Source organism: Podarcis liolepis (genome assembly GCF_965112155.1).
Source record: "Podarcis liolepis genome assembly, chromosome: 15".
NCBI classification, from domain to species: Eukaryota; Metazoa; Chordata; class Lepidosauria; order Squamata; family Lacertidae; genus Podarcis; species Podarcis liolepis.
In genome coordinates, this window is record NC_139566.1 from 10873478 (window position 1) to 10893114 (window position 19637).

Genomic DNA, 19637 nt, shown 5'->3' on the forward strand with positions numbered 1-19637 from the left:
TCGAAACAAAAACGTTTTTAGCAGGTGTCAAGCACAGTACAGTGGTACCTCAGGTTAAGTACTTAATTCGTTCCGGAGGTCCGTTCTTAACCTGAAACTGTTCTTAACCTGAAGCACCACTTTAGCTAATGGGGCCCCCCGCTGCTGCCGCACCGCCGGAGCACGATTTCTGTTCTTATCCTGAAGCAAAGTTCTTAACCTAAAGCACTATTTCTGGGTTAGCGGAGTCTGTAACCTGAAGCGTATGTACCCTGAAGCGTATGTAACCTGAAGCGTATGTAACCTGAAGCATATGTAACCTGAAGCGTATGTAACCCGAGGTACCACTGTACAGAGAAGGGGCCTGCCTGGTTTCATTAGGCAGGGAGTTCCGAAGTTCCCTTGGTCTAAAAAGAAAAAAAGAGAAAGTTCCCCCATCCCTACCACAGAGGTTGCCTGAAGCCACTCCAAAAGGCAAAAAGAACTTTGCACATGTCCAGAGGCACCCTTAACTTGGCAGTGACTGTGTTTGCTTCCACCTGTTTCCTGGTCTCTCTCTCTCTCTCTCTCTCTCTCTCTGCTGTGTCCCCATCCCCCTGGTCTGCCTTGCACATTGCCCTTTTAAGAGGACACTTTTTGCTGCTTGAATGGGCTGCTGGAGTCTATGCATGCCCATTGTTGCTGGGCGCTCCCATCCCTGCCCGCTCCATTGTGTAGCTAAAGAGCCGAGGTTGGAGGCGGAGTGGGGGGGGAGAGCCCTCTCCCGAACAGAACTTTTTTGCGAGAGAGTCGAGGCCGTGGTCAGGGCCCCAGCCAAGCACGCTGGAAGGACTGAGCTGCGTCAGGACCCCTCTCGTCCTGCACCGGGCACCTTCCAGGCTGGGGAGGTTGCCCAAAACAAGCTCTCCGGCCACACGTTTCAAAGGCAAGTAGATCTACCTGAAAGAGCAAAAACCCTCCTTCTGCGGGCACAATGCCCATCCTCGCCAACAGGGGGCTTCTCAGGGTTGCCACATCTTTACGACCTGCACCGCTCCTCCGCCCTTAGCCCACAGAGGCAGCAGGTGGGTCTTTTGGCGTCAGCAGGATGGGCAAGATTCCCTTATTTCCATTTTCCCTCTCAAGGCCAAGGGAATGGGGTCCTCTCTTCACCCTCACAACAGGTGGTGACCCTCCAAAATTTGAAAACTTTCTCAAGTCTGGGATCCAGAGGTGATCAATGGTGTTTTTTATTATTATTTTGGAGAATTCATTTTCTCTTTTTAGTTTGCGGAAGCAGGTAGAATGCCTCCCCAGGAGTCCCGTTTCCCGGCTCTCTCCGTTCTGTGCGTGGGAGCCTCGCAGGCTCCTCTCTGCGGCGTGGGTGGAGCGGGGCGCCCCCCAACCGAACAAGGCTCCTCGCTGCCGGCAAGAGCGCAGCATTCACTTGGCCGTTGCCGGGACACTGGTCGCCACAGCAACGTCCGAGTGTCTTGGCCAGGGCGGGTGATTATTTAACCAAATGCTCCAGAGCGCCAGTTGCGACTCCAGCTTGTGGGGGGGACCTGGACGGGGCTCGGAGGGGCTTTCTCTGAGAGGGTGCAGGTGGGTATTGCTCGAGACCCCCCTGATAATAATTTATCCACTCTTTTTGCAGGACTGGCAGCCTGGTCCTCTCTCTCTCTCCCATGGGAGAAGAGCCCAGGCCGTGACGCAGCCGTGACTTGCTCCGCTAGAGGCCTGCAAGTGTCCCTCTTTCCAGGTTGGCGGGAGGAATGGGGCAGAGTGCAGTGTTGTTCGTTCTCCTGCTAATATTGCACTTGTCCCGGCCTCCTGCTGTCCTGGGTTCGACTACGGGTGCCCCATGGGGACACACCTAACCCAGGACCTCTCGGGATACCGAGTCCGGCTCTCCTTCCGAAGGCCAGAGACCTGGAGACAAGACTGAGGTGATTGTGGGATTTGGGAGCCACCAAAACAACCGGACGGAGACACACGTTTTCAATCGGATCGCTTCTGTCGGACTTCAAGTGCAAACTTTCTCCTGGCTTCCTTCTCAGCGACAGGAAGGAAACCTGTTTGGCGAGACGACCGCCTCAGGCGACAGATTCCACCGAGGCAGCGGATCCCAATGTCGATCTTTCTTCTCCCTTGTTGCTGAAGTAGATCTTCCCTCATCTCTTCTTCTCTGGCAGGGAAGTGGGAGCCGTTTTGGGGTCTGCCTCAGGTGCCTCACGGCTCTGGGTGGTGATAGTATTAATTATACCTGGGGAAGGGACATGGCTCAGTGATGGAGTGTCTCCAGGTAGAGCGGGGGCAAGACTCCCCTGCCTGAAATGGCGGGCAGCTGCTGTCCATCCGTGCGGACAATACTAGGCCAAATGGACCTGACATGATACAAAACAGCATCCTCGGTTCCTAATAATTTCGACTTTTATATGGAATGCTTTTCTGAGTGCTCAAAAGTGCCCCTGATGCAGAATTCATAAGAATGTAAGAAGAGTCAATTGCCCCTCTGGTCCAGCTTCCTCTTCTGACTGTGGACAAACTGGACCTGAGCACAACAGTATCCTGCCCTCCCCAGATTCCCAGGAACTGTTATCCAAAGAAATGCTGTTTCTGAAAGTGGAGGCAGAGCACAGCCATTGAGTCTGGTGGCTGATAGCTTGATCCTCCATGACTTTGTCTAATCCACATTTATCCATCTGCTCTGTGAAGAACTTCCTTTCCTCTGTCCTGAATCTTTCAAGGATCATCTCCACCGGATGGCCACAAGCTCTAAGGCTACAGCAGGGGGAGAAAAGCTGTTCTCCACCCCCTTTTCCATTTGTGCCTAATTTTATAAATTTCAGTCATGTCACCCTCTTACTTTTCTCTAAACTAAAAACGCTGCCATCTTTCCTCATAACTCCCTTGAGCATTTCAGTTGCCCTTTTCTGAATCTTTTTCTCGTTCTACAATATCCTTTTGGAGGAGAGCTGACCAGAACCCTACACAATAATCCAAATGCAGCCGCACCATAGATTTGTATAACAGCATCGCAATATCGGTAGTTTCATTCCTTTCCTAATAATCCCCAGCATTGAATTTTGTCTTTTCGTAGCTGCCTCACAGTGGAGTGATCGATTCCATCCACTACAATCCCAAGGTCAGCAACCTATGGGCATATATGTGAAATTAAGATCCACATAAAGGTCAGCTGTTTTAATAGCTATTGGTCCACGAAGCATAGGTCAGTCGGTAAGAGCATAAGCTCTAATCTCAGTGGGTTCAAGCCCCACGTTGGGCAAAAGATTCCTGCATTTCAGGGGGTTGGTCTAGATGACCCTCGGGGTCTCTTCCAACTCTCTATGATTCCCAGTAAACTCTGGGGATTCTAGTCCTCTCTGAGGTCGAATGGGGAAGTGAGGCTTCTTTTAACAAAGACTTCTAAACCCAGAATTCTTTGTGGGTGCAGAAAAGAAAAGGATGTCATAGTGGTATAAAGCAGCTGTTTAAATATCTGGCTCCCTCATTCCCTTGCTGAAAGACGATTCCTTTGAAGGTGAAACATTGAGAAAACTAAGTCTTCTACTACTTGGGACCCCACCCACCCACCAGTGCCCTCACCAAACAAAAAGAGGAGAAAGAAGTTAGAAAAACAGCCAGAACTTTTATGGACAAATCGTTTCCCAAAATGAAGACAGCAAAAGACGGGACATAGTGGGAGTTTGCTCTGTCGCCACCCTCTCTGATTGGCTGGGCCCTTGCTGGCCCAGAATCCTTTGCTGGTCCCTGTGGCCAATGAATCTTGAGAACCCCACAGAAGAGACTGCGGCCAGCAAACTCCTGGGGGTTTCCAGAAGCTTATGGGGTGAGGTCTGCTAGTTTTCCAGTCCATTGTGTGTGTGTGTGTTGTGTATGGGGGTCTGAAATGATGCCCACTTCTAGGATGGGCACTTGAGCCCTTTGGATGACCTTAGTTCAAGCCCCTTCCAGTAAGATCCGGCGGAACGGCTCAAAGTCCACAGGGATGGTATCTACAGAGAGAGGGGAGAAAGAGAGAGAGTGTATTAGGTAGAGTGGAAACATCATAGTCAAGGTTTTGCATTGGACCTATGGAAAGCAGAGCTCTGGAGAACATCGGTGGCTTCCCAGATGTTGTTGCACTCCAGCTCCCATCATCAGCCTCCAGCCAGGATGGCCAACAGTGAGGGGAGATGGGAGACGGGAGTCCATCTAGAAGGGCACGTGCTCCTCAGCCCTGCTTTAGACATCTGTAAATGTATTGAATGTGTGATCCCTGATAGGTTGGGACACGGGTCTAGGAAAGGGGTGAAGAACCCTGTGGTTCTCCAGATATTCCTGAACTATAACTTCCATCATCATGGGGCTGATGGGCGTTGGGAGTTCATCAACATCTGGAGGGCCCCAATCCCTGATGATGGAAGGATCTGTTGATTCTGTTGCTCTTCATCTTCTCATTGTTAAATTCAGATTTTTCGTGGGGGGTTTTTTTAATCCCCATGGAAGTCTTATGCATTTTAGTGTGAATTTCTCATGAGGAACACATTTTGATCAATGTACACAATCATGCAAGCCATTTCTCCTAATACAAACCCCTGTTCTATGTTATTTGGACCAACATATTCATTTTTGATGTATACTTTTACCTAACGTGCATTTCTTGGTAAGCACCGGTTGGATAACTGCATTGCAAAATTCAGCGAAGCACGGCTTTAAATGCATACTGAATCAAATTCTGCCTTTGTCTCCACCTGGTATATAGAATTTCAACCTCGGTGATATAAACATCCTGTCATTTCCCCCAGAACAGGCTCAACTATTTGGGGAGGGCAGAGGGGATACTAACCCCCCCCCACTCTGATCTGGTGGGAAAGACCTCCATGGAAATCCCACCCCCCACCCGGGTCTAGGAGAATGAGGCCTAGCTCAGGTGAGCGAAGCCCTGCTTTGAACCAGCCCAAATTGTCCCACAGCTGACCGTTGCAGCGATACTGCAGATTGGACCAGATGATGTTCTCCTGGGAGAAGCAAAACACCCCCAAGCGGCCCCCTCGCATCGTCGTGTCAATGATGACTCCCGAGTCGGCCACCAGCTGGGGTCCCTCGTATAGCAGCACCCTGTGAGGGGGAGACAGGAGGGGGTCAGGTGCGTGGAAAGTCCTTGTTGGGGGTGTGTGTCACGATGATCAGGAGACAAAAAGAAGGTAGATGAATGGCAGCCGACCTGCAAGGATGGTTTTGAAGCAGGGAAGGTCGCAAAGCCCAGGGCCGGCACACACATGAGTAGACTGGGATAGTTGGCCCTGTCTTAGACAACCCTGAGACTTCCCCAGCTCTTATCTTGCAACAGCCCATCCCTCCCAGCTGCTGAATATTGAGAAAGACTGGATGGAAGACCCACTCCACCTTTGGGCTCGGCTATCGTAAGGACTGGCACCTGGAGTTTTCCTCTTCCCTCCTCAGCCCCTTCTCCTCTTGTGTTGTACCTTTCACATGGCAAGCCTGAGGGTCAGGGAATGCCTTACTTTTATCGATCTCACACAGGCTGCTCTGGGGCCCTTTCCAAATGGAGGGAGGGGTACCCGCCCACTCAGACCTAAAACTGCTTATAACAGAAGCATTGTGTCCCGTCTAGAGAATGGTGAGGCCGCCACTTCAGGTTGTCCCCATTTCAGGGTGACCCGCCCTTAATTCTAAGGTCCCAGGGCATGTTAAAACACAATATTAGAAACAGTTTAAAACAACTTGCTGTCACAGAAACAAGGGAGGTCCCTATCTACCACAGTACAGTGATACCTCGTTTTTCGAACGCCTCCGTAGTCCAACGTTTTGGAACTCAAACGCCAAAAACCTGGAAGTAAGCTCCTCGGTTTTCAAACGCACCTCGGAAGTCAGACAGGAAACGTGGCTTCCTTTCTGAGTTTTCCGTAAGGAGGCTTCCGTTTTCGGTTGTCAAAAACCGAGGTACCACTGTATATTCGTTCTCGTTCCTGGTATTTGGCTGGGGGACAGCAATGCAAAATTCAGAGGAATTTCATGGGGTGGCTTGGTTTCGCTTCACGCGTTGTTTTGGAAACAGCAAAATCGGCAGACTGAACTCAGCAGCAGTGGCGTAGCGTGGGGGGTGCAGGGGGGGCTGGCCGCACCGGGCGCAACATCTGGGGGTTAGGGTTAGGGGGCACAAATCCACGGGTTAGGGGGCGCAAATTACTTGCCTTGCCCCGGGTGCTGACAACCCACGCTACGCCACTGCTCAGCAGCACCTGAGCATAAGAGTGCCTTCGTCTTCTGTGGATCCCAAGGGCCGGCATTCAGAAACATAACCAAAGCTGGACCCTTTACTCTGAGTAAAGACAGCGCTACTCTGAAGTGCCCAGAACGTCCGAAGGACGTTAGGGGACATGTTCCTTCCAAGCCACCATAACCGCGCAAGCCATCATAAGGCCTCTTTGCCTCTTGTCAAAAGTTGGCGTGTTTTGAGGGTCTACAGAGATCTAGGGATCTAGTCCGGTTCAAGGTGCAGGGGGGGGGGGCACAGGCCGGGTGGTGGAGTTGCAGTGGAGAGATGGGGAGATGTCGTCGTCCCCACTCTTTTCCTGCTCTTTCCGCAAAGGAGGGGGGGGGGAGAAAGTTCCCAGGCTTCATTCCTCCTCCTCCCGCTCTGCCCTATTCTCCACAGGATTGCCCCCCGCCACCTTTCCCCATTGTCCAGACTTCTTTTCTCCCTTTTTTTGCATTTTAAAAAGGTCTACTGAGGGCCAAAAGCATTCCATCCAGACTCGGGTTGCCATGGTGAGCCAGACAATGGGCCTTGGGGCCCATCCAGTGAATGGTTCTTGGGGAAGGGAGTGGAGGGGGTGGGGGTGAACTCGTTCCCAGTGGAATGAGCCACCCCCCCTTTACACACACACACACACACACACACACACAGAGGACCGGCCACATTGTTAAACAAGGAACGGCACAGACTCTACGCCAGCTGGGAGAGGGGAGGCTGGCAGTGGCGGGGAAAGGGGGAAAGAGAAGTATTCAACCCCCCCTGGCCTTTTTACTGTCTCCCGCTCACACTCAATCCAACAGACTCATAGTTCCCCCCCCTCAATCTACAAATTATCCTTTGCCACTCTAGAGAAGTCGAGCGAGTGAGCCAAACCGCAGCAGCTCAAGGAAGGCCGAGGTGTACTTTTAACGTATTAAACAACACTTGCAATATATGAATGGATTGCTTATAGATGCAGACTTTGTTTGGACAAATATAATGACCTTTGGAACAAGTTTATGCTGAACGTAAGTAAAGGTCTAGTCATGACCGGCTCTGGGGTTACGGCGCTCATCTCACTTTACTGGCCGAGGGAGCTGGCATACAGCTTCCAGGTCATGTGGCTAGCATGATTAAGCCGCTTCTGGCGAACGGAAATGCCATTTACCTTCCCGCTGGAGCGGTACCTATTTATCTACTTGCACTTTGACGTGCTTTCAAACTGCTAGGTTGGCAGGAGCAGGGACCGAGCAACGGGAGCTCACCCCGTCTCAGGGATTCGAACTACCAACCTTCTGATCGGCAAGTCCTAGGCTCTGTGGTTTAACCCACAGCGCCACCCGCGTCCCATGCCAAACACAGTAGACTATTAAAAATCATATATGCTTTAGGAGGCGATCATTTTATTTATATATCTACCTAATAATGTATGGAAGAGTAACTGATTATATTTAGTATACTATTTCTTTCTTTCTTTCTGTATTTTTTGTACTTTTTTTCTGTCTCTCTTCTTTCTTTCATCGCTTTATTTTCTGTAACTGAAATTCTTTCCATAAAATATTAGTAAAAAACAACAACGTATTAGTCACCCCTGAAAATAGTGTGGGATAGTGAACAGCACATCAGACACAGACTGAGGGGAATCTACAAGTCCCTTGCTCACTGGGTGGGCTATGCATCGCCACGTGACAGGGTCGTTGTGAGGATAATTTTATCACAAGGGGAGGCATCCCAGGCTCCCTGGCAGAAGGGCTGGGTTCTACATGAAACATGTGAGGTATTCACTGAATAAATTTAGATGGGCCAGCGTTCATTTCGAAACCTCAACATGAGGAGGTGAGCTTTTGAAGGAAGGGTGTGCTTAGAATATAATAATGAAAAATCAATAATACCATACTGACCCCCCAAATATAAGCTGCACGTTTTTTCCAAATTCCAACCATGAAACGTTAAAGTGCGGCTTAAATTTGTGGCCTTACAAAAATTGGCTTTTTTACGATATCACTGCTGAAACAGACACACGGTAAAATGGAGCAGGTGTGAGTGCCTGTGGGATTTTAAGGGAGTGGCTTATATTCAGGTATTTCCTTTTTTTCTTTTCTCCCCGTAAATTTTAAAAGTGTGGCTGATAACAGGGTGCGGCCTATATTCGGGCCAATATGGTACATTAATGACAAACGTTCAATCAGCCTAGCCTTCACTCGAAAACCTAAACTTGAGGAGGTCAGCTCTTGACGGAAGTGTGTGATCAGAATTTAGTAGCTAGCTAGTAATAGTAATAAATATTAAAACGGACATGGGTGGCGCTGTGGGTTAAACCACAGAGCCTAGGGCTTGCCGATCAGAAGGTTGGCGGTTTGAATCCGAGCGATGGGGTGAGCTCCCGTTGCTCAGTCCCAGCTCATGCCAACCTAGCAGTTCGAAAGCATGTCAAAGTCCAAGTAGATAAATAGGTACCGCTCTGGTGGGAAGGTAAACGGCGTTTCCGTGCGCTGCTCTGGTTCGCCAGAAGCAGCTTAGTCATGCTGGCCACATGACCCGGAAGCTGTACGCCGGCTCCCTCGGCCAATAAAGCGAGATGAGTGCCGCAACCCCAGAGTTGGCCACAACGGGACCTAATGGGGTCCCTTTACCTTTACTAATAAATATTAAAGGTTACTTAATTTAATTAACCGTAATGTGTTGACAATGATAAGTCAAGAAAGAATAGTAAATAAATAAATAAATAAATGCGTGAGGTTAGGAGGCAACGTCCACCTTGACTATTATTATGCCTCCTTAGTTTTCATTATGGCCTAATTATATAAGATAATGATTAAGATGACTTATAGTCTCAGAAGGTAGCATAATGGCAGAAGGGTGCGTGGCTGTTCCCGTCATGAAACTGCCCTTGTCAACCTGCCCTCTCACCGCTGAAGTGACCGCTGCAGCCCCACACCTCACCTGATGTAGCCCACTTGGGGCCGATGGAGGAGCCGCAAGCGGTAAGAGGTCTTGTCCTTCCAGCCCACGTTGCGGGGGTCCTTCCAGAGCAGGCGGACGTGGTCAGGGGTGTGGCCCGTGTGCCACAAGGCGTTCCGTAGGTATTCTCCGGGACCGGTGCTAGACTTCACCGCCTGCCAGAGAGGAGAGGGGTTGTGGGGAGCAGGAGAAACAGAACGCATCGTTTCAGCCAGGAGAGACAGGATCAGGCCTTGCAGAAGCCAAGCTGGATTCTGCTTCAGCAAGACCCGTTCGCACCATACCTTTGAAATGCTATGATACCACTTTAAACAGCTGCGCCAGCCCTCCCTGCAGAGAATTCTGGGAGCTGTAGTTCTTTAAGGCTGCTGAGAGTGGCTGGGAGACATCCCTGTTGCCCTTATAGAGTTACAATTCCCAAGAGCTCCCTGGGAAGAAGGATCGGTTGTTAAACCACTCCGTAGCTCTGGAAGGGAAACGGAGGTCTTCCAGCAAGTCTCAACACTGCAGTCCCCAGATGAAGTTGATGGATTATGCCGAAATGGCTAAAATGACCGGAAAATCAGAAATAAGGAAGACCAAAATTTTAATTTATAACTTATCTTAAACTGTTAAAACCATTAGTAAGTTTGGAGTATCACTGGTAGTTTAATGGTGAATTTTATACAATTTAAGTAGTTCTGTCCCTATAATTCCCAAAAGAAATCTTTTGGGTTGTTGTTTTTTATAAAAGTTATTTTGAACATCCTTTTCAATTCATTATATATCATTTCCCAGTAAGTTTTAACCTTACTACAAGACCACCACATATGATAAAAAGAACCTTCTTTCTCTTTACATTTCCAGCATTTGTTTGATTTAGATTTATACATTTTTGCCTGTTTACTTGGTGTTAGATACCACTGATATATCATTCTGGACACAATGGAGAGGTAAAAGATTTGGATTAGCATAAAAAATGCAGCCGGGAATGATTAACAATAAGACCCAAAAAGGGGAGGAGGGAAGTCCAGGAGATTCATTGAAATCTTGTATTTGTGTTGTATGTTGCACATGTGACTGTAAAATTTCAATCTGAAAAACCAAATTAAAGGGTTCTTTGTGGGAGGGGGAGGTGTCTCTCCTAACAACTCTCAGCAGCCTTAACAAATATTAAAGTATATTAAACTATTATATTAAAGTGATATACTGCTATAGAATGTATAATGCAGATGAGGCCTCACTGAATGCTGGGAGGTTGGACGAGGTGATCCATCAGGTCCCTTCCAACTCTGTAATTCTATGTGTCCCGCTCAGAGTTGATTCCTTGACATCCACCTTTCTTCCTGCCCAGGGCAGCCCTGCCCTCTTCCTGCCCCTCTACAAGTCACTTGCTTGTTGGGTGGGCTATGCATCACCACATGACCTCCCTCACAGGGTCGTCGTGAGCATAATTTTATTGCAAGCGGAGGCATGTATAACATCCCAGGCTCCCTGGCAGAAGGACTGGTTTCTTCATGAAACATGCGAGTTATTCATTGACTAAATTTAGATGGATCAGCATTCATTTTGAAACCTCAGCTTGAGCAGCTGAGCTTTGGAAAGAAGGATGTGCTTAGTATGTAGTAATGAATAATCAATCATACATTAATAATTTTTTTAATCTATCAGCCTTTGCTTCAAAACCTAAACTTGAGGAGGTCAGCTCTTGATGGAAGTGCGTGATCAGAATTTATTAGCTAATAGCAAATATTAAAGGTTACTAAATGTAATGAACAGTATGTATTGACAATGATAAATCAAGAAGGAATAGGAATAAATAAAAATAAGCTGATGTTATATAAAGAAACAAACTAGTGTATAAATAAATGCTTAAGGTTAGTAGGCAACATCCACCTTGATTATTATTATGCCTCCTTAGTTATCATTATCGTATAATTATACAGTGGTACCTTGGGTGGTACCTATGGGACGCGGGTGGCGCTGTGGGTAAAAGCCTCAGCGCCTAGGGCTTGCCGATCGAAAGGTCGGCGGTTCGAATCCCCGCGGCGGGGTGCGCTCCCGCTGCTCGGTCCCAGCGCCTGACAACCTAGCAGTTCGAAAGCACCCCCGGGTGCAAGTAGATAAATAGGTACCGCTTACCAGCGGGAAGGTAAACGCGTTCCGTGTGCTGCGCTGGCTCGCCAGATGCAGCTTTGTCACGCTGGCCACGTGACCCGGAAGTGTCTCCGGACAGCGCTGGCCCCCGGCCTCTTGAGTGAGATGGGCGCACAAACCCCAGAGTCTGTCAAGACTGGCCCGTTCGGGCAGGGGTACCTTTACCTTTACCTTGGGTTAAGAACTTAATTCGTTCTGGAGGTCTGTTCTTAACCTGAAACTGTTCTTAACCTGAAGCACCACTTTAGCTAATGGGGCCTCCCGCTGACGCCGCGTGATTTCTATTCTCATCCTGAAGCAAAGTTCTTAACCCGAGGTAATATTTCTGGGTTAGCGGAGTCTGTAACCTGAAGCGTATGTAACCCGAGGTGCCACTGTATAAAGTAATGATTAAGATCACTTATAATCTCAGAAGGTAGCATAATCCTGGGCATTTCAGGATCAAATGAGAAGCCGTGGTGGCTTTCGTAATTCTGGGACTGTCCCTGGAAAATAGCAACACTTGAAGAGTGTGGCACTCACTTTGAGCTGCAAGCTCGGCTCAGCCGTGGCGCGGAAGGGCGTAGCCTGCCAGTAAGTCTGCTCCGTCTGCTTCCACATGACCACGTAGAAACTGGCGCTGTCCTGGTAGGCGAAGATGAAGCCGGCGTAGTCGTCGTCAGTGATGGTGTTGACGTGGAAGGTGCCTTCAAAGTCCACCCCGTTGAAGGCTGTGTACCCTGCCCCATGGTTAGAGAGAGGAGGAAAGAGTTAGTGGTTGTCTCGCCAAGATAGAGGAAGGGACTGGTGGGCACGGGCGATGGGAAATATTTTTCTCTGCTTGCTTGAAACCCTGAAGAACAGTTGCTAGGCCACACTCAGACCATAGGCTTCAAGCGCCATGATATCGCTTTGAACAGTCATGGCTTCCCCCAAAGGATTCTGGGAACTATCGTTTGTGAAGAGTGCTGGGAACTGTTAGGAGACCCCTCATTTCCTTCAAAGAGCTACAATTCCCAGAGTTCTCTGGGCAGAGGGATAGGTTGTTAAACCGCTCTGGGAATTGTAGCTCTGCGAGGGGAATAGCGGGGTCTCCTCTCCCTTGGCACCCATAACAAATCACAGGCCCCAGAATTATTGGGTGGAAGCCACAACAGTTTCAAACAGTTTTGTAGTGCTTTAACTGTGCAGTTTGAGTGCAGCAAAGAATCATTGGCGGCCAAGTATGTTTACCGTATTTTTCGCTCCATAAGACGCACTTTTCCCCTCCTAAAGAGTAAGGGGAAATGTGTGTGCGTCTTATGGAGCAAATGCAGGGGGGAGGCAGGCAGGGAAAGCCCCCAAGAGCCGCACAGAAGCTCTGCATGGCTCTTGCGGGTTTTTCCCCAGGAGGGAGAAGGGACTGAAGTGTTAGGATATTTCCGTTCCACCTTAAAAGGGAGCAGGCTTTTGTAAGCAACAGAGTCTGCGCATGTCCTATTCACAGGATGTTTATGCTTGCTGTTTTTCCTTTCGTTTTCTCAGTCGGCTCAGAGACGCTGACAGAATGGACGTGTTTTCTTTTGTTCTGTTCAACACTAAATAAAGTCTGTAAATATGCTTTTATGCTCTTCTGTGATGCAAGCTTTTGGCTGTGTTTCTGCTGATAAAGAGGGTGCACCAGCCTAGGAATGTGGCTAAGAATTTCCAAAGGCTTTGTGCCCCTAACTGTTGGATCTGCGTGACTACGGGAGGCCGATGGAATCTCCGAACTCCGGCTTGGGGGCTCATGATGGACGTTATCTCCCTGGCAGTTTCCCAACATGAAGAGGCCAGTCTCCCTCCTCGTAGAAAAGCCTGCAGGAGCTGCGCGCTCCTTAAAGGGTACGCGGCTCCTGTGGGCTTTTGCGGGAGGTGGGGGGAATTGCCATAGTCTCTCTCCCAGCTGCCCTGAGAAGCTCTGGGAGAAGTGGACAGGCTGCGCGCTTCTCCCAGGGGGAAATAATTTTTTCCCCTTGATTTCCCCCTCTAGGTGTGCCTTATGGTCTGGTGCACCTTATGGAGCGAAAAATACAGTATATTCCTCTTACCGACAGCCAAGCCTGGGTCGCTGTTCATCGTCTGTACAATCTCCATGCCCTGGAGGTTGGGAAGAAAAGAGAGAGAAGAAAAGGGTGGTGACGAGACGGTCGAGTATAAGCAAAGGGCAAGGCAGCTGCCCAGACTGACCCCTGGGGTTTTGCATCTAGCAACCAAGCACTGAGGGAAGGGCCATAGCTCAGTGGTTAGAGCCCTTTAAAGACCAGATTCAGTAGAGGGCATCTTCCTATGTCCCTGTGGCACTTGTCTACTCGTCCCCAATGAACCCCAAAGGCCTTTGAAGTTTTTCAACGGGGGCTTATCCTGCACTGTGCAAAGACTAAGGTCTTCTCTACCCAGTGGCTCACCGATATGCACCAAGATTTATTGACCCTTCCCCCTTTTGCCCATGGATCCAATTGGGTTTTTTCCGCCTCTGAAGCCTGCGGCATCTTCCCGGCTCCCTTGCCGTACCTGATTGAGAACCACCCAATTGGGATCGATCTGGGCATCGCCCTCGGGATCCAGGATGACCGTCTGGTACGCGCGGAAGTCAGTCAGCGTCACCTCGGAGCTCTCCGGGCAGACATCCAGCGGGTCAGCCACTGTGTCGTTGTCAAAGTCCTCCTCGCACACGTCCCCTACGCCATTGCCTGTGCGAAGGGCAAAAGATGGTGAAGGCCCAGCCACTAAAGCACGTTGGAAGATGTTTCGCCATATTCATGGCGTGGGGGAAGTGTGGTCCTCCAGGTGGATTACATCCCCCATCATCCCTGAACACTGGTCATGCTGGCTGGGGCTGATGGGAGTTGGCGTCCAACAACATCTGGAGGGCCAGGGGTTCCTCATCCCTGCTTTATACCTCTGTAAGTGCATTGGATAAGGGACGCGGGTGGCGCTGTGGGTTAAACCACAGAGCCTAGGGCTTGCCGATCAGAAGGTCGGTGGTTCGAATCCCTGCGACGGGGTGAGCTCCCGTTGCTCGGTCCCTGCTCCTGCCAACCTAGCAGTTCAAAAGCACCTCAAAGTGCAAGTAGATAAGTAGGTACCACTCCGGCGGGAAGGTAAACGGTGTTTCCGTGCACTGCTCTGGTTCGCCAGAAGTGGCTTAGTCATGCTGGGCACATGACCCAGAAGCTGTATGCCGCCTTCCTCAGCCAATAAATGAGCGCCGCAACCCCAGAGATGAGCGCCGCAACTCCAGAGTCGTCTGCGACTGGGCCTAATGGTCAGGGGTCCCTTTACCTTTAAGTGCATTGGATATGGGATTCCTGATTGGTTGGGGCATGACTGGTCTAGGACAGGAGTGGGGAGCCTGGATCGCCCCAGATGTTGCTGGACTACAGTTCCCATTAACCCCGATGGCTGAAGGAGCTAAAGACCTGCAACCTCTGGCCTGCCTTGGTTGTGGTGTTCATGATCTGAGTGGGGAAGTGAGCAATAATCTTAGTTTGGGGTAGTGTATAAGGTTCTCCCCCTCCCCAATATTCTGTTTCAATCCTCACAACAACCCTGTGAGGTAGGATCTGAGATGGGTGGTGAACCTGTGGCTCTCTAGATGTCACTACAACTCCCATCATCCCTGACCATTGGCCCTGCTGGCCGGGGTTGATGGGAGCTGGAGTCTAGCCACATCCACAGGTCCAATAAGTCCAATTTCACCTGCAATTCTGTGTGCTCCCTTCAAGGCACTACTCTTTGAGAAGGAGGCAGTCTGGGGACCACCAGTGTGACACACTCCTCCTCCTATGGTACCTCAAAAAGGTCTCAGTAAACAGATGTTGTCTCTGTTCTGTACAAAGGAGAGGTGTAAAGAGCTTCTTTCTGCGAGTGAGACCAGCGGCGGTGGATGTAGGTGCCTTTTCACGCACTGAATGGACATCCCCTCACAGTTTTGTGGTCCTGTCTCTTTCTCTGTTCTCCGAGGTGCGGCAGCCATTTTGCGCTACGCCACATAGCAGGGCATCCATTTTGTGTCGTGCCATACCCACCCCCCCAATGCCGCAGCAGCCATTTTGTAGCTGGTGCCATTGACGTAAAGAATTCTGAACGGATTCCACTTTCAATTATCCCGCGCTCACCATCAGAATCCTTCTGGTTGGGATTAGGGACGAGACGGCAGTTGTCAGGGCCCGGGGGCACATAATCGGGGATCCCGTCGTTGTCGTCATCATTGTCACACTCGTCTCCCAGCCCGTCGTTGTCTGAATCGAGCTGGGAGCTGTTGGGGATCTCTGCACAGTTGTCTTTCGTGTCCTGGTGACCGTCGCCATCACTGAACAACAACAACAATTTTATTATTTGTAACCTGCCCATCTGACTGGGTTGCACCAGCCACTCTGAGCGGCCTTCCAGTATATAGAGAAACATGATAAAACATAGAACATTAAAATCTTCGGTGCTGCCTTCAGTTGTAGAGTTATTTATTTCCTTGACATCTGAGGGCAGGTGCCACTACCAATAAGGCCCTGTGCCTGGTTCCCTGCAACCTCACTTCTCGCAGGGAGGGAACCACCAGAAGGCCCTTGGAGGTGGACCTCAGTGTCTGGGTTGAACAATCGGGGTGGAGATGTTCCTTCAGGTATACTGAGCCGAAGTATCTCTTTTTCTAGAAAAATAGCACTGGGAAAATAGCAGTGAATTCAAAAAAACCAAATTGATTCAAAATGGGGTCCAAACATAGACCCAAACCTGCTCCTTGATATCAGGGGCCATCGTGCCAAATTTGGTAATGATATCTTAAGGTATCTGAATACATAGAAGGACAAACAGACAATATCCCTATAGATTCTGAGATCATGCATTTTTGCGGGTTTTAGGTTTGGGTTTTCGTTTTGCTTTTTCCTCACCTGTCCACGTTCGTGTCGCAGACGTCACCCACCAGGTCGCTGTCCGCATCTGTCTGAAAGAGAGCATGGCCTCAGGTGAGTAAGCAAACGTGCATCCCTGGAGTTACACGCAAACGCCCCTCTCATCTTCACTGCACATTTAAAGCATGATGATGTGATTTTAATCACCATGGCCTCCCCTAAACTGCAGGCATGTCCAAAGTCCGTTTAGGGTTCCCAATCCGGCCTGCCGGTCGGCTTAATCCAGCCCCTGTGGCAGTTTATTTCCTGGGGTAAAATCCTAAAAAAAACCCTCAACAACTTCAATCCTAAAAAAAAGGTTAACAACTTTGGTTGGCCGCTCACGGCCCTTCACCATCAAATCTGGCCCTCTTTGAAAATACTTTGGACACCACTGCCTGAGGATCCCGGGAACTGTAGGATGTTACAATGCTCATACCTGAGTAGGGTTACTGATCTCAGGACAACTGTCACAGGCGTCTCCCACGCCGTCTTCGTCGCGATCCGTCTGCAGCGGGTTGGGCACTTTGGGGCAATTGTCAAGCCCGTTGGGAATTCCTAGGGAAGGGGAGAGGGGGAAAGGGGCTGTTTCATAGGAGCACAGGAAAGTGCCTTAAACCGAGTCCATCTAGCTTAGTATTGTCTACACTGATAGGCAGCAGCTCTCCAGGATACAATTAATTAAGTTGAATTGCTTCCCAATAGCTTTTTAAAATTATTATTTAAAAAACCAAACATCCTTAGAGCATGTGTCGTCATGCTTCTGTACCGGTTGTTAAATTTGTTTTCTCATATCAGACATATTAAATATGTTATAAAAACCATAACCTGAGAAACCTGTGCCTGGGCTTGGCCTTTCCTCCTCCCTCCCATTCCCTTTTCCTCACGTGCTGTGCGTTTTCTTAGATTGCAATCTTAATATTGATCTTTGGAAACCACTCTAGGAGATCCTTTTTTGGCTAAAGGGTGGTGTACAAAGACCTGAAGGAAATAAATAAGTGTTATTTCCCCTTTTGGGGAAGGCTTACATATTTCTTAAACCCCAGAAAACAGGACAGGACAGAACTATGACTATATGTATGAAAAAATGGGCATGGAATGGAAAGAAGACCCATCCGCCTGTCCTTAGCTTTGCTGAGTGCTGGCTCCACCTGTATGACGAAGCCAGCCATACGAACTCTACCACAATTTTACCCTTCCACTCACCGTCACCGTCGATGTCATTGTCGCAAGCGTCCCCCTCCCCGTTGCCGTCTGTGTCCTTCTGGTCATTGTTGGGTACGTTGGGGCAGTTATCACAAGCGTCCCCAAAGGAATCTGTGTCTGAATTCTGCTGGTCTTTATTGGGGAAGAGACGGCAGTTGTCCTATGTCCAGGGCACAAGAGAGAGAAAAAAGTGAATTCAGACATGGGGAACATGCTCTGGTTATCTCCCGCTTGGACTACTGCAATGCGCTCTATGTGGGGCTACCTTTGAAGGTGACCCGGAAACTACAACTAATCCAGAATGCAGCAGCCAGACTGGTGACTGGGAGCGGCCACCGAGACCATATAACACCGGTCTTGAAAGTCCTACATTGGCTTCCAGTACATTTCCGAGCACAATTCAAAGTGTTGGTGCTGACCCTAAACAGCCTCGGTCCTGTATACCTGAAGGAGCGTCTCCACCTCCATCGTTCTACCCGGACACTGAGGTCCAGCGCCAAGGGCCTTCTGGCGGTTCCCTCACTGCGAGAAGCCAAGTTACAGGGAACCAGGCAGAGGGCCTTCTCGGTAGTGGCGCCCTCCCTGTGGAACGCCCTCCCACCAGATGTCAAAGAGAACAGCAACTACCAGACTTTTAGAAGACATCTGAAGGCAGCCCTGTTTAGGGAAGCTTTTAAAGTTTGATGTATCACAGTATTTTAATATTGTTTTGGAAGCCGCCCAGAGTGGCTGGGGAAACCCAGCCAGATGGGCGGGGTATAAATAATAAATTATTATATTATTATTATATTATTATTATTATTATCGCCTGAGCTTTCCTGATTGCAATGCTGGTTCTTCTGCCCTGTTTCCTGATGTTCCTTTTGTGGAAGGTTGCAGTCAAACATAACTATGTGTTGCTGTTAGTTAGTGCATGAAGGGGGTAAACAACCACAGAGTTGCACTGCTAGATAGACTCAGCTAGGTCACGCCCCCTCTCCTCTGGAGACGGAGACTTTCTACTCCCCCTCCCCTCTCTTTCATCATGCAGTCCACCAAGACAGAAATGTGTGAGCTCGCTCCCAAGTTTGCAGCATGTGTTTGGAACAATATTCTGCATTTTCTACCCAAGAGCATTTTGCCTGCGTTATCCTTGCTGCTGCATGGAACAAAGCATGACTGAGACCTTGAATCTGTAAGTAAAGCGTTCTAAACATACTTTGCAGTGTGTGGTCTGATCCTTTGCAAATGGGCTAGAAATAGGGGAGTGTTGTATATGGGATAAGAAGGTCTAAGAGCCTATATCCTTAATGCTTCTAGGGATGGGACGCCTCAGGCCCAGGGCCCAATTGCCCTCTCTGTCTGACCCATGGTCCTCTGATCCAGCCACACTCCCTTTTCCGTGGCCACACCCTTCACAAGACTTCCTCTGCACAAATAATAATAATAATAATAATAATAATAATAATTTATACCCTGCCCATCTGGCTGGGTTTCCCCAGCCACTCTGGGCGGCTTCCAACAAAATATTAAAATACAGTAGTCTATTAAACATTAAAAGCTGCCCATCCCCTGTGGTTCTACCTAGTTGGAACAAGTACTTAGAATCATAGAATCATAGAGTTGGAAGAGACCACAAGGGTCATCGAGTCCAACCCCCTGCCAAGCAGGAAACACCATCAAAGCACTCCTGACATATGGTTGTCAAGCCTCTGCTTAAAGACCTCCAAAGGAGGAGACTCCACCACACTCCTGGGCAGCAAATTCCACTGTCAAACAGCTCTTACTGTCAGGAAGTTCTTCCTAATGTTTAGGTGGAATCTTCTTTCTTGTAGTTTGGATCCATTGCTCCGTGTCCGCTTCTCTGGAGCAGCAGAAAACAACCTTTCTCCCTCCTCTATGTGACATCCTTTTATATATTTGAACATGGCTATCATATCACCCCTTAACCTCCTCTTCTCCAGGCTAAACGTGCCCAGCTCCCTTAGCCGTTCCTCATAAGGCATCGTTTCCAGGCCTTTGACCATTTTGGTTGCCCTCCTCTGGACACGTTCCAGTTTGTCAGTGTCCTTCTTGAACTGTGGTGCCCAGAACTGGACACAGTACTCCAGGTGAGGTCTGACCAGAGCAGAATACTTGGAATGGGATAATGCCTCATGGGATAATGCTTCATACTTGCCTCAATGGGAAGATGGAGAATGGGGTGTGTCTCTGGCTGCACCCAGCTTGGTAAGCGGCCCCTGGGA

General features: G+C 49.2%; 1 protein-coding gene across 2 annotated transcripts in view; it reads right to left on the reverse strand.

Annotated features, from left to right (window-relative positions):
- Window positions 1–3590: 3590 nt before the first annotated feature.
- THBS3 (thrombospondin 3) overlaps window positions 3591–19637 on the reverse strand; it is a 51815-nt gene continuing 35768 nt past the window's right edge. For both annotated transcript variants that reach the window (XM_083477518.1, XM_083477517.1), the window contains exons 14-23: window positions 17413–17572; window positions 16646–16764; window positions 16207–16259; window positions 15439–15632; window positions 13832–14010; window positions 13369–13417; window positions 11843–12039; window positions 9167–9339; window positions 4943–5082; window positions 3591–3977 (exon numbers count right to left, since the gene is read on the reverse strand). In XM_083477518.1, coding sequence (XP_083333644.1) covers window positions 3922–3977; window positions 4943–5082; window positions 9167–9339; window positions 11843–12039; window positions 13369–13417; window positions 13832–14010; window positions 15439–15632; window positions 16207–16259; window positions 16646–16764; window positions 17413–17572 — 1320 coding nt within the window. In that variant the 3' untranslated portion in view covers window positions 3591–3921. The remainder of the gene's footprint in view (window positions 3978–4942; window positions 5083–9166; window positions 9340–11842; window positions 12040–13368; window positions 13418–13831; window positions 14011–15438; window positions 15633–16206; window positions 16260–16645; window positions 16765–17412; window positions 17573–19637) is intronic.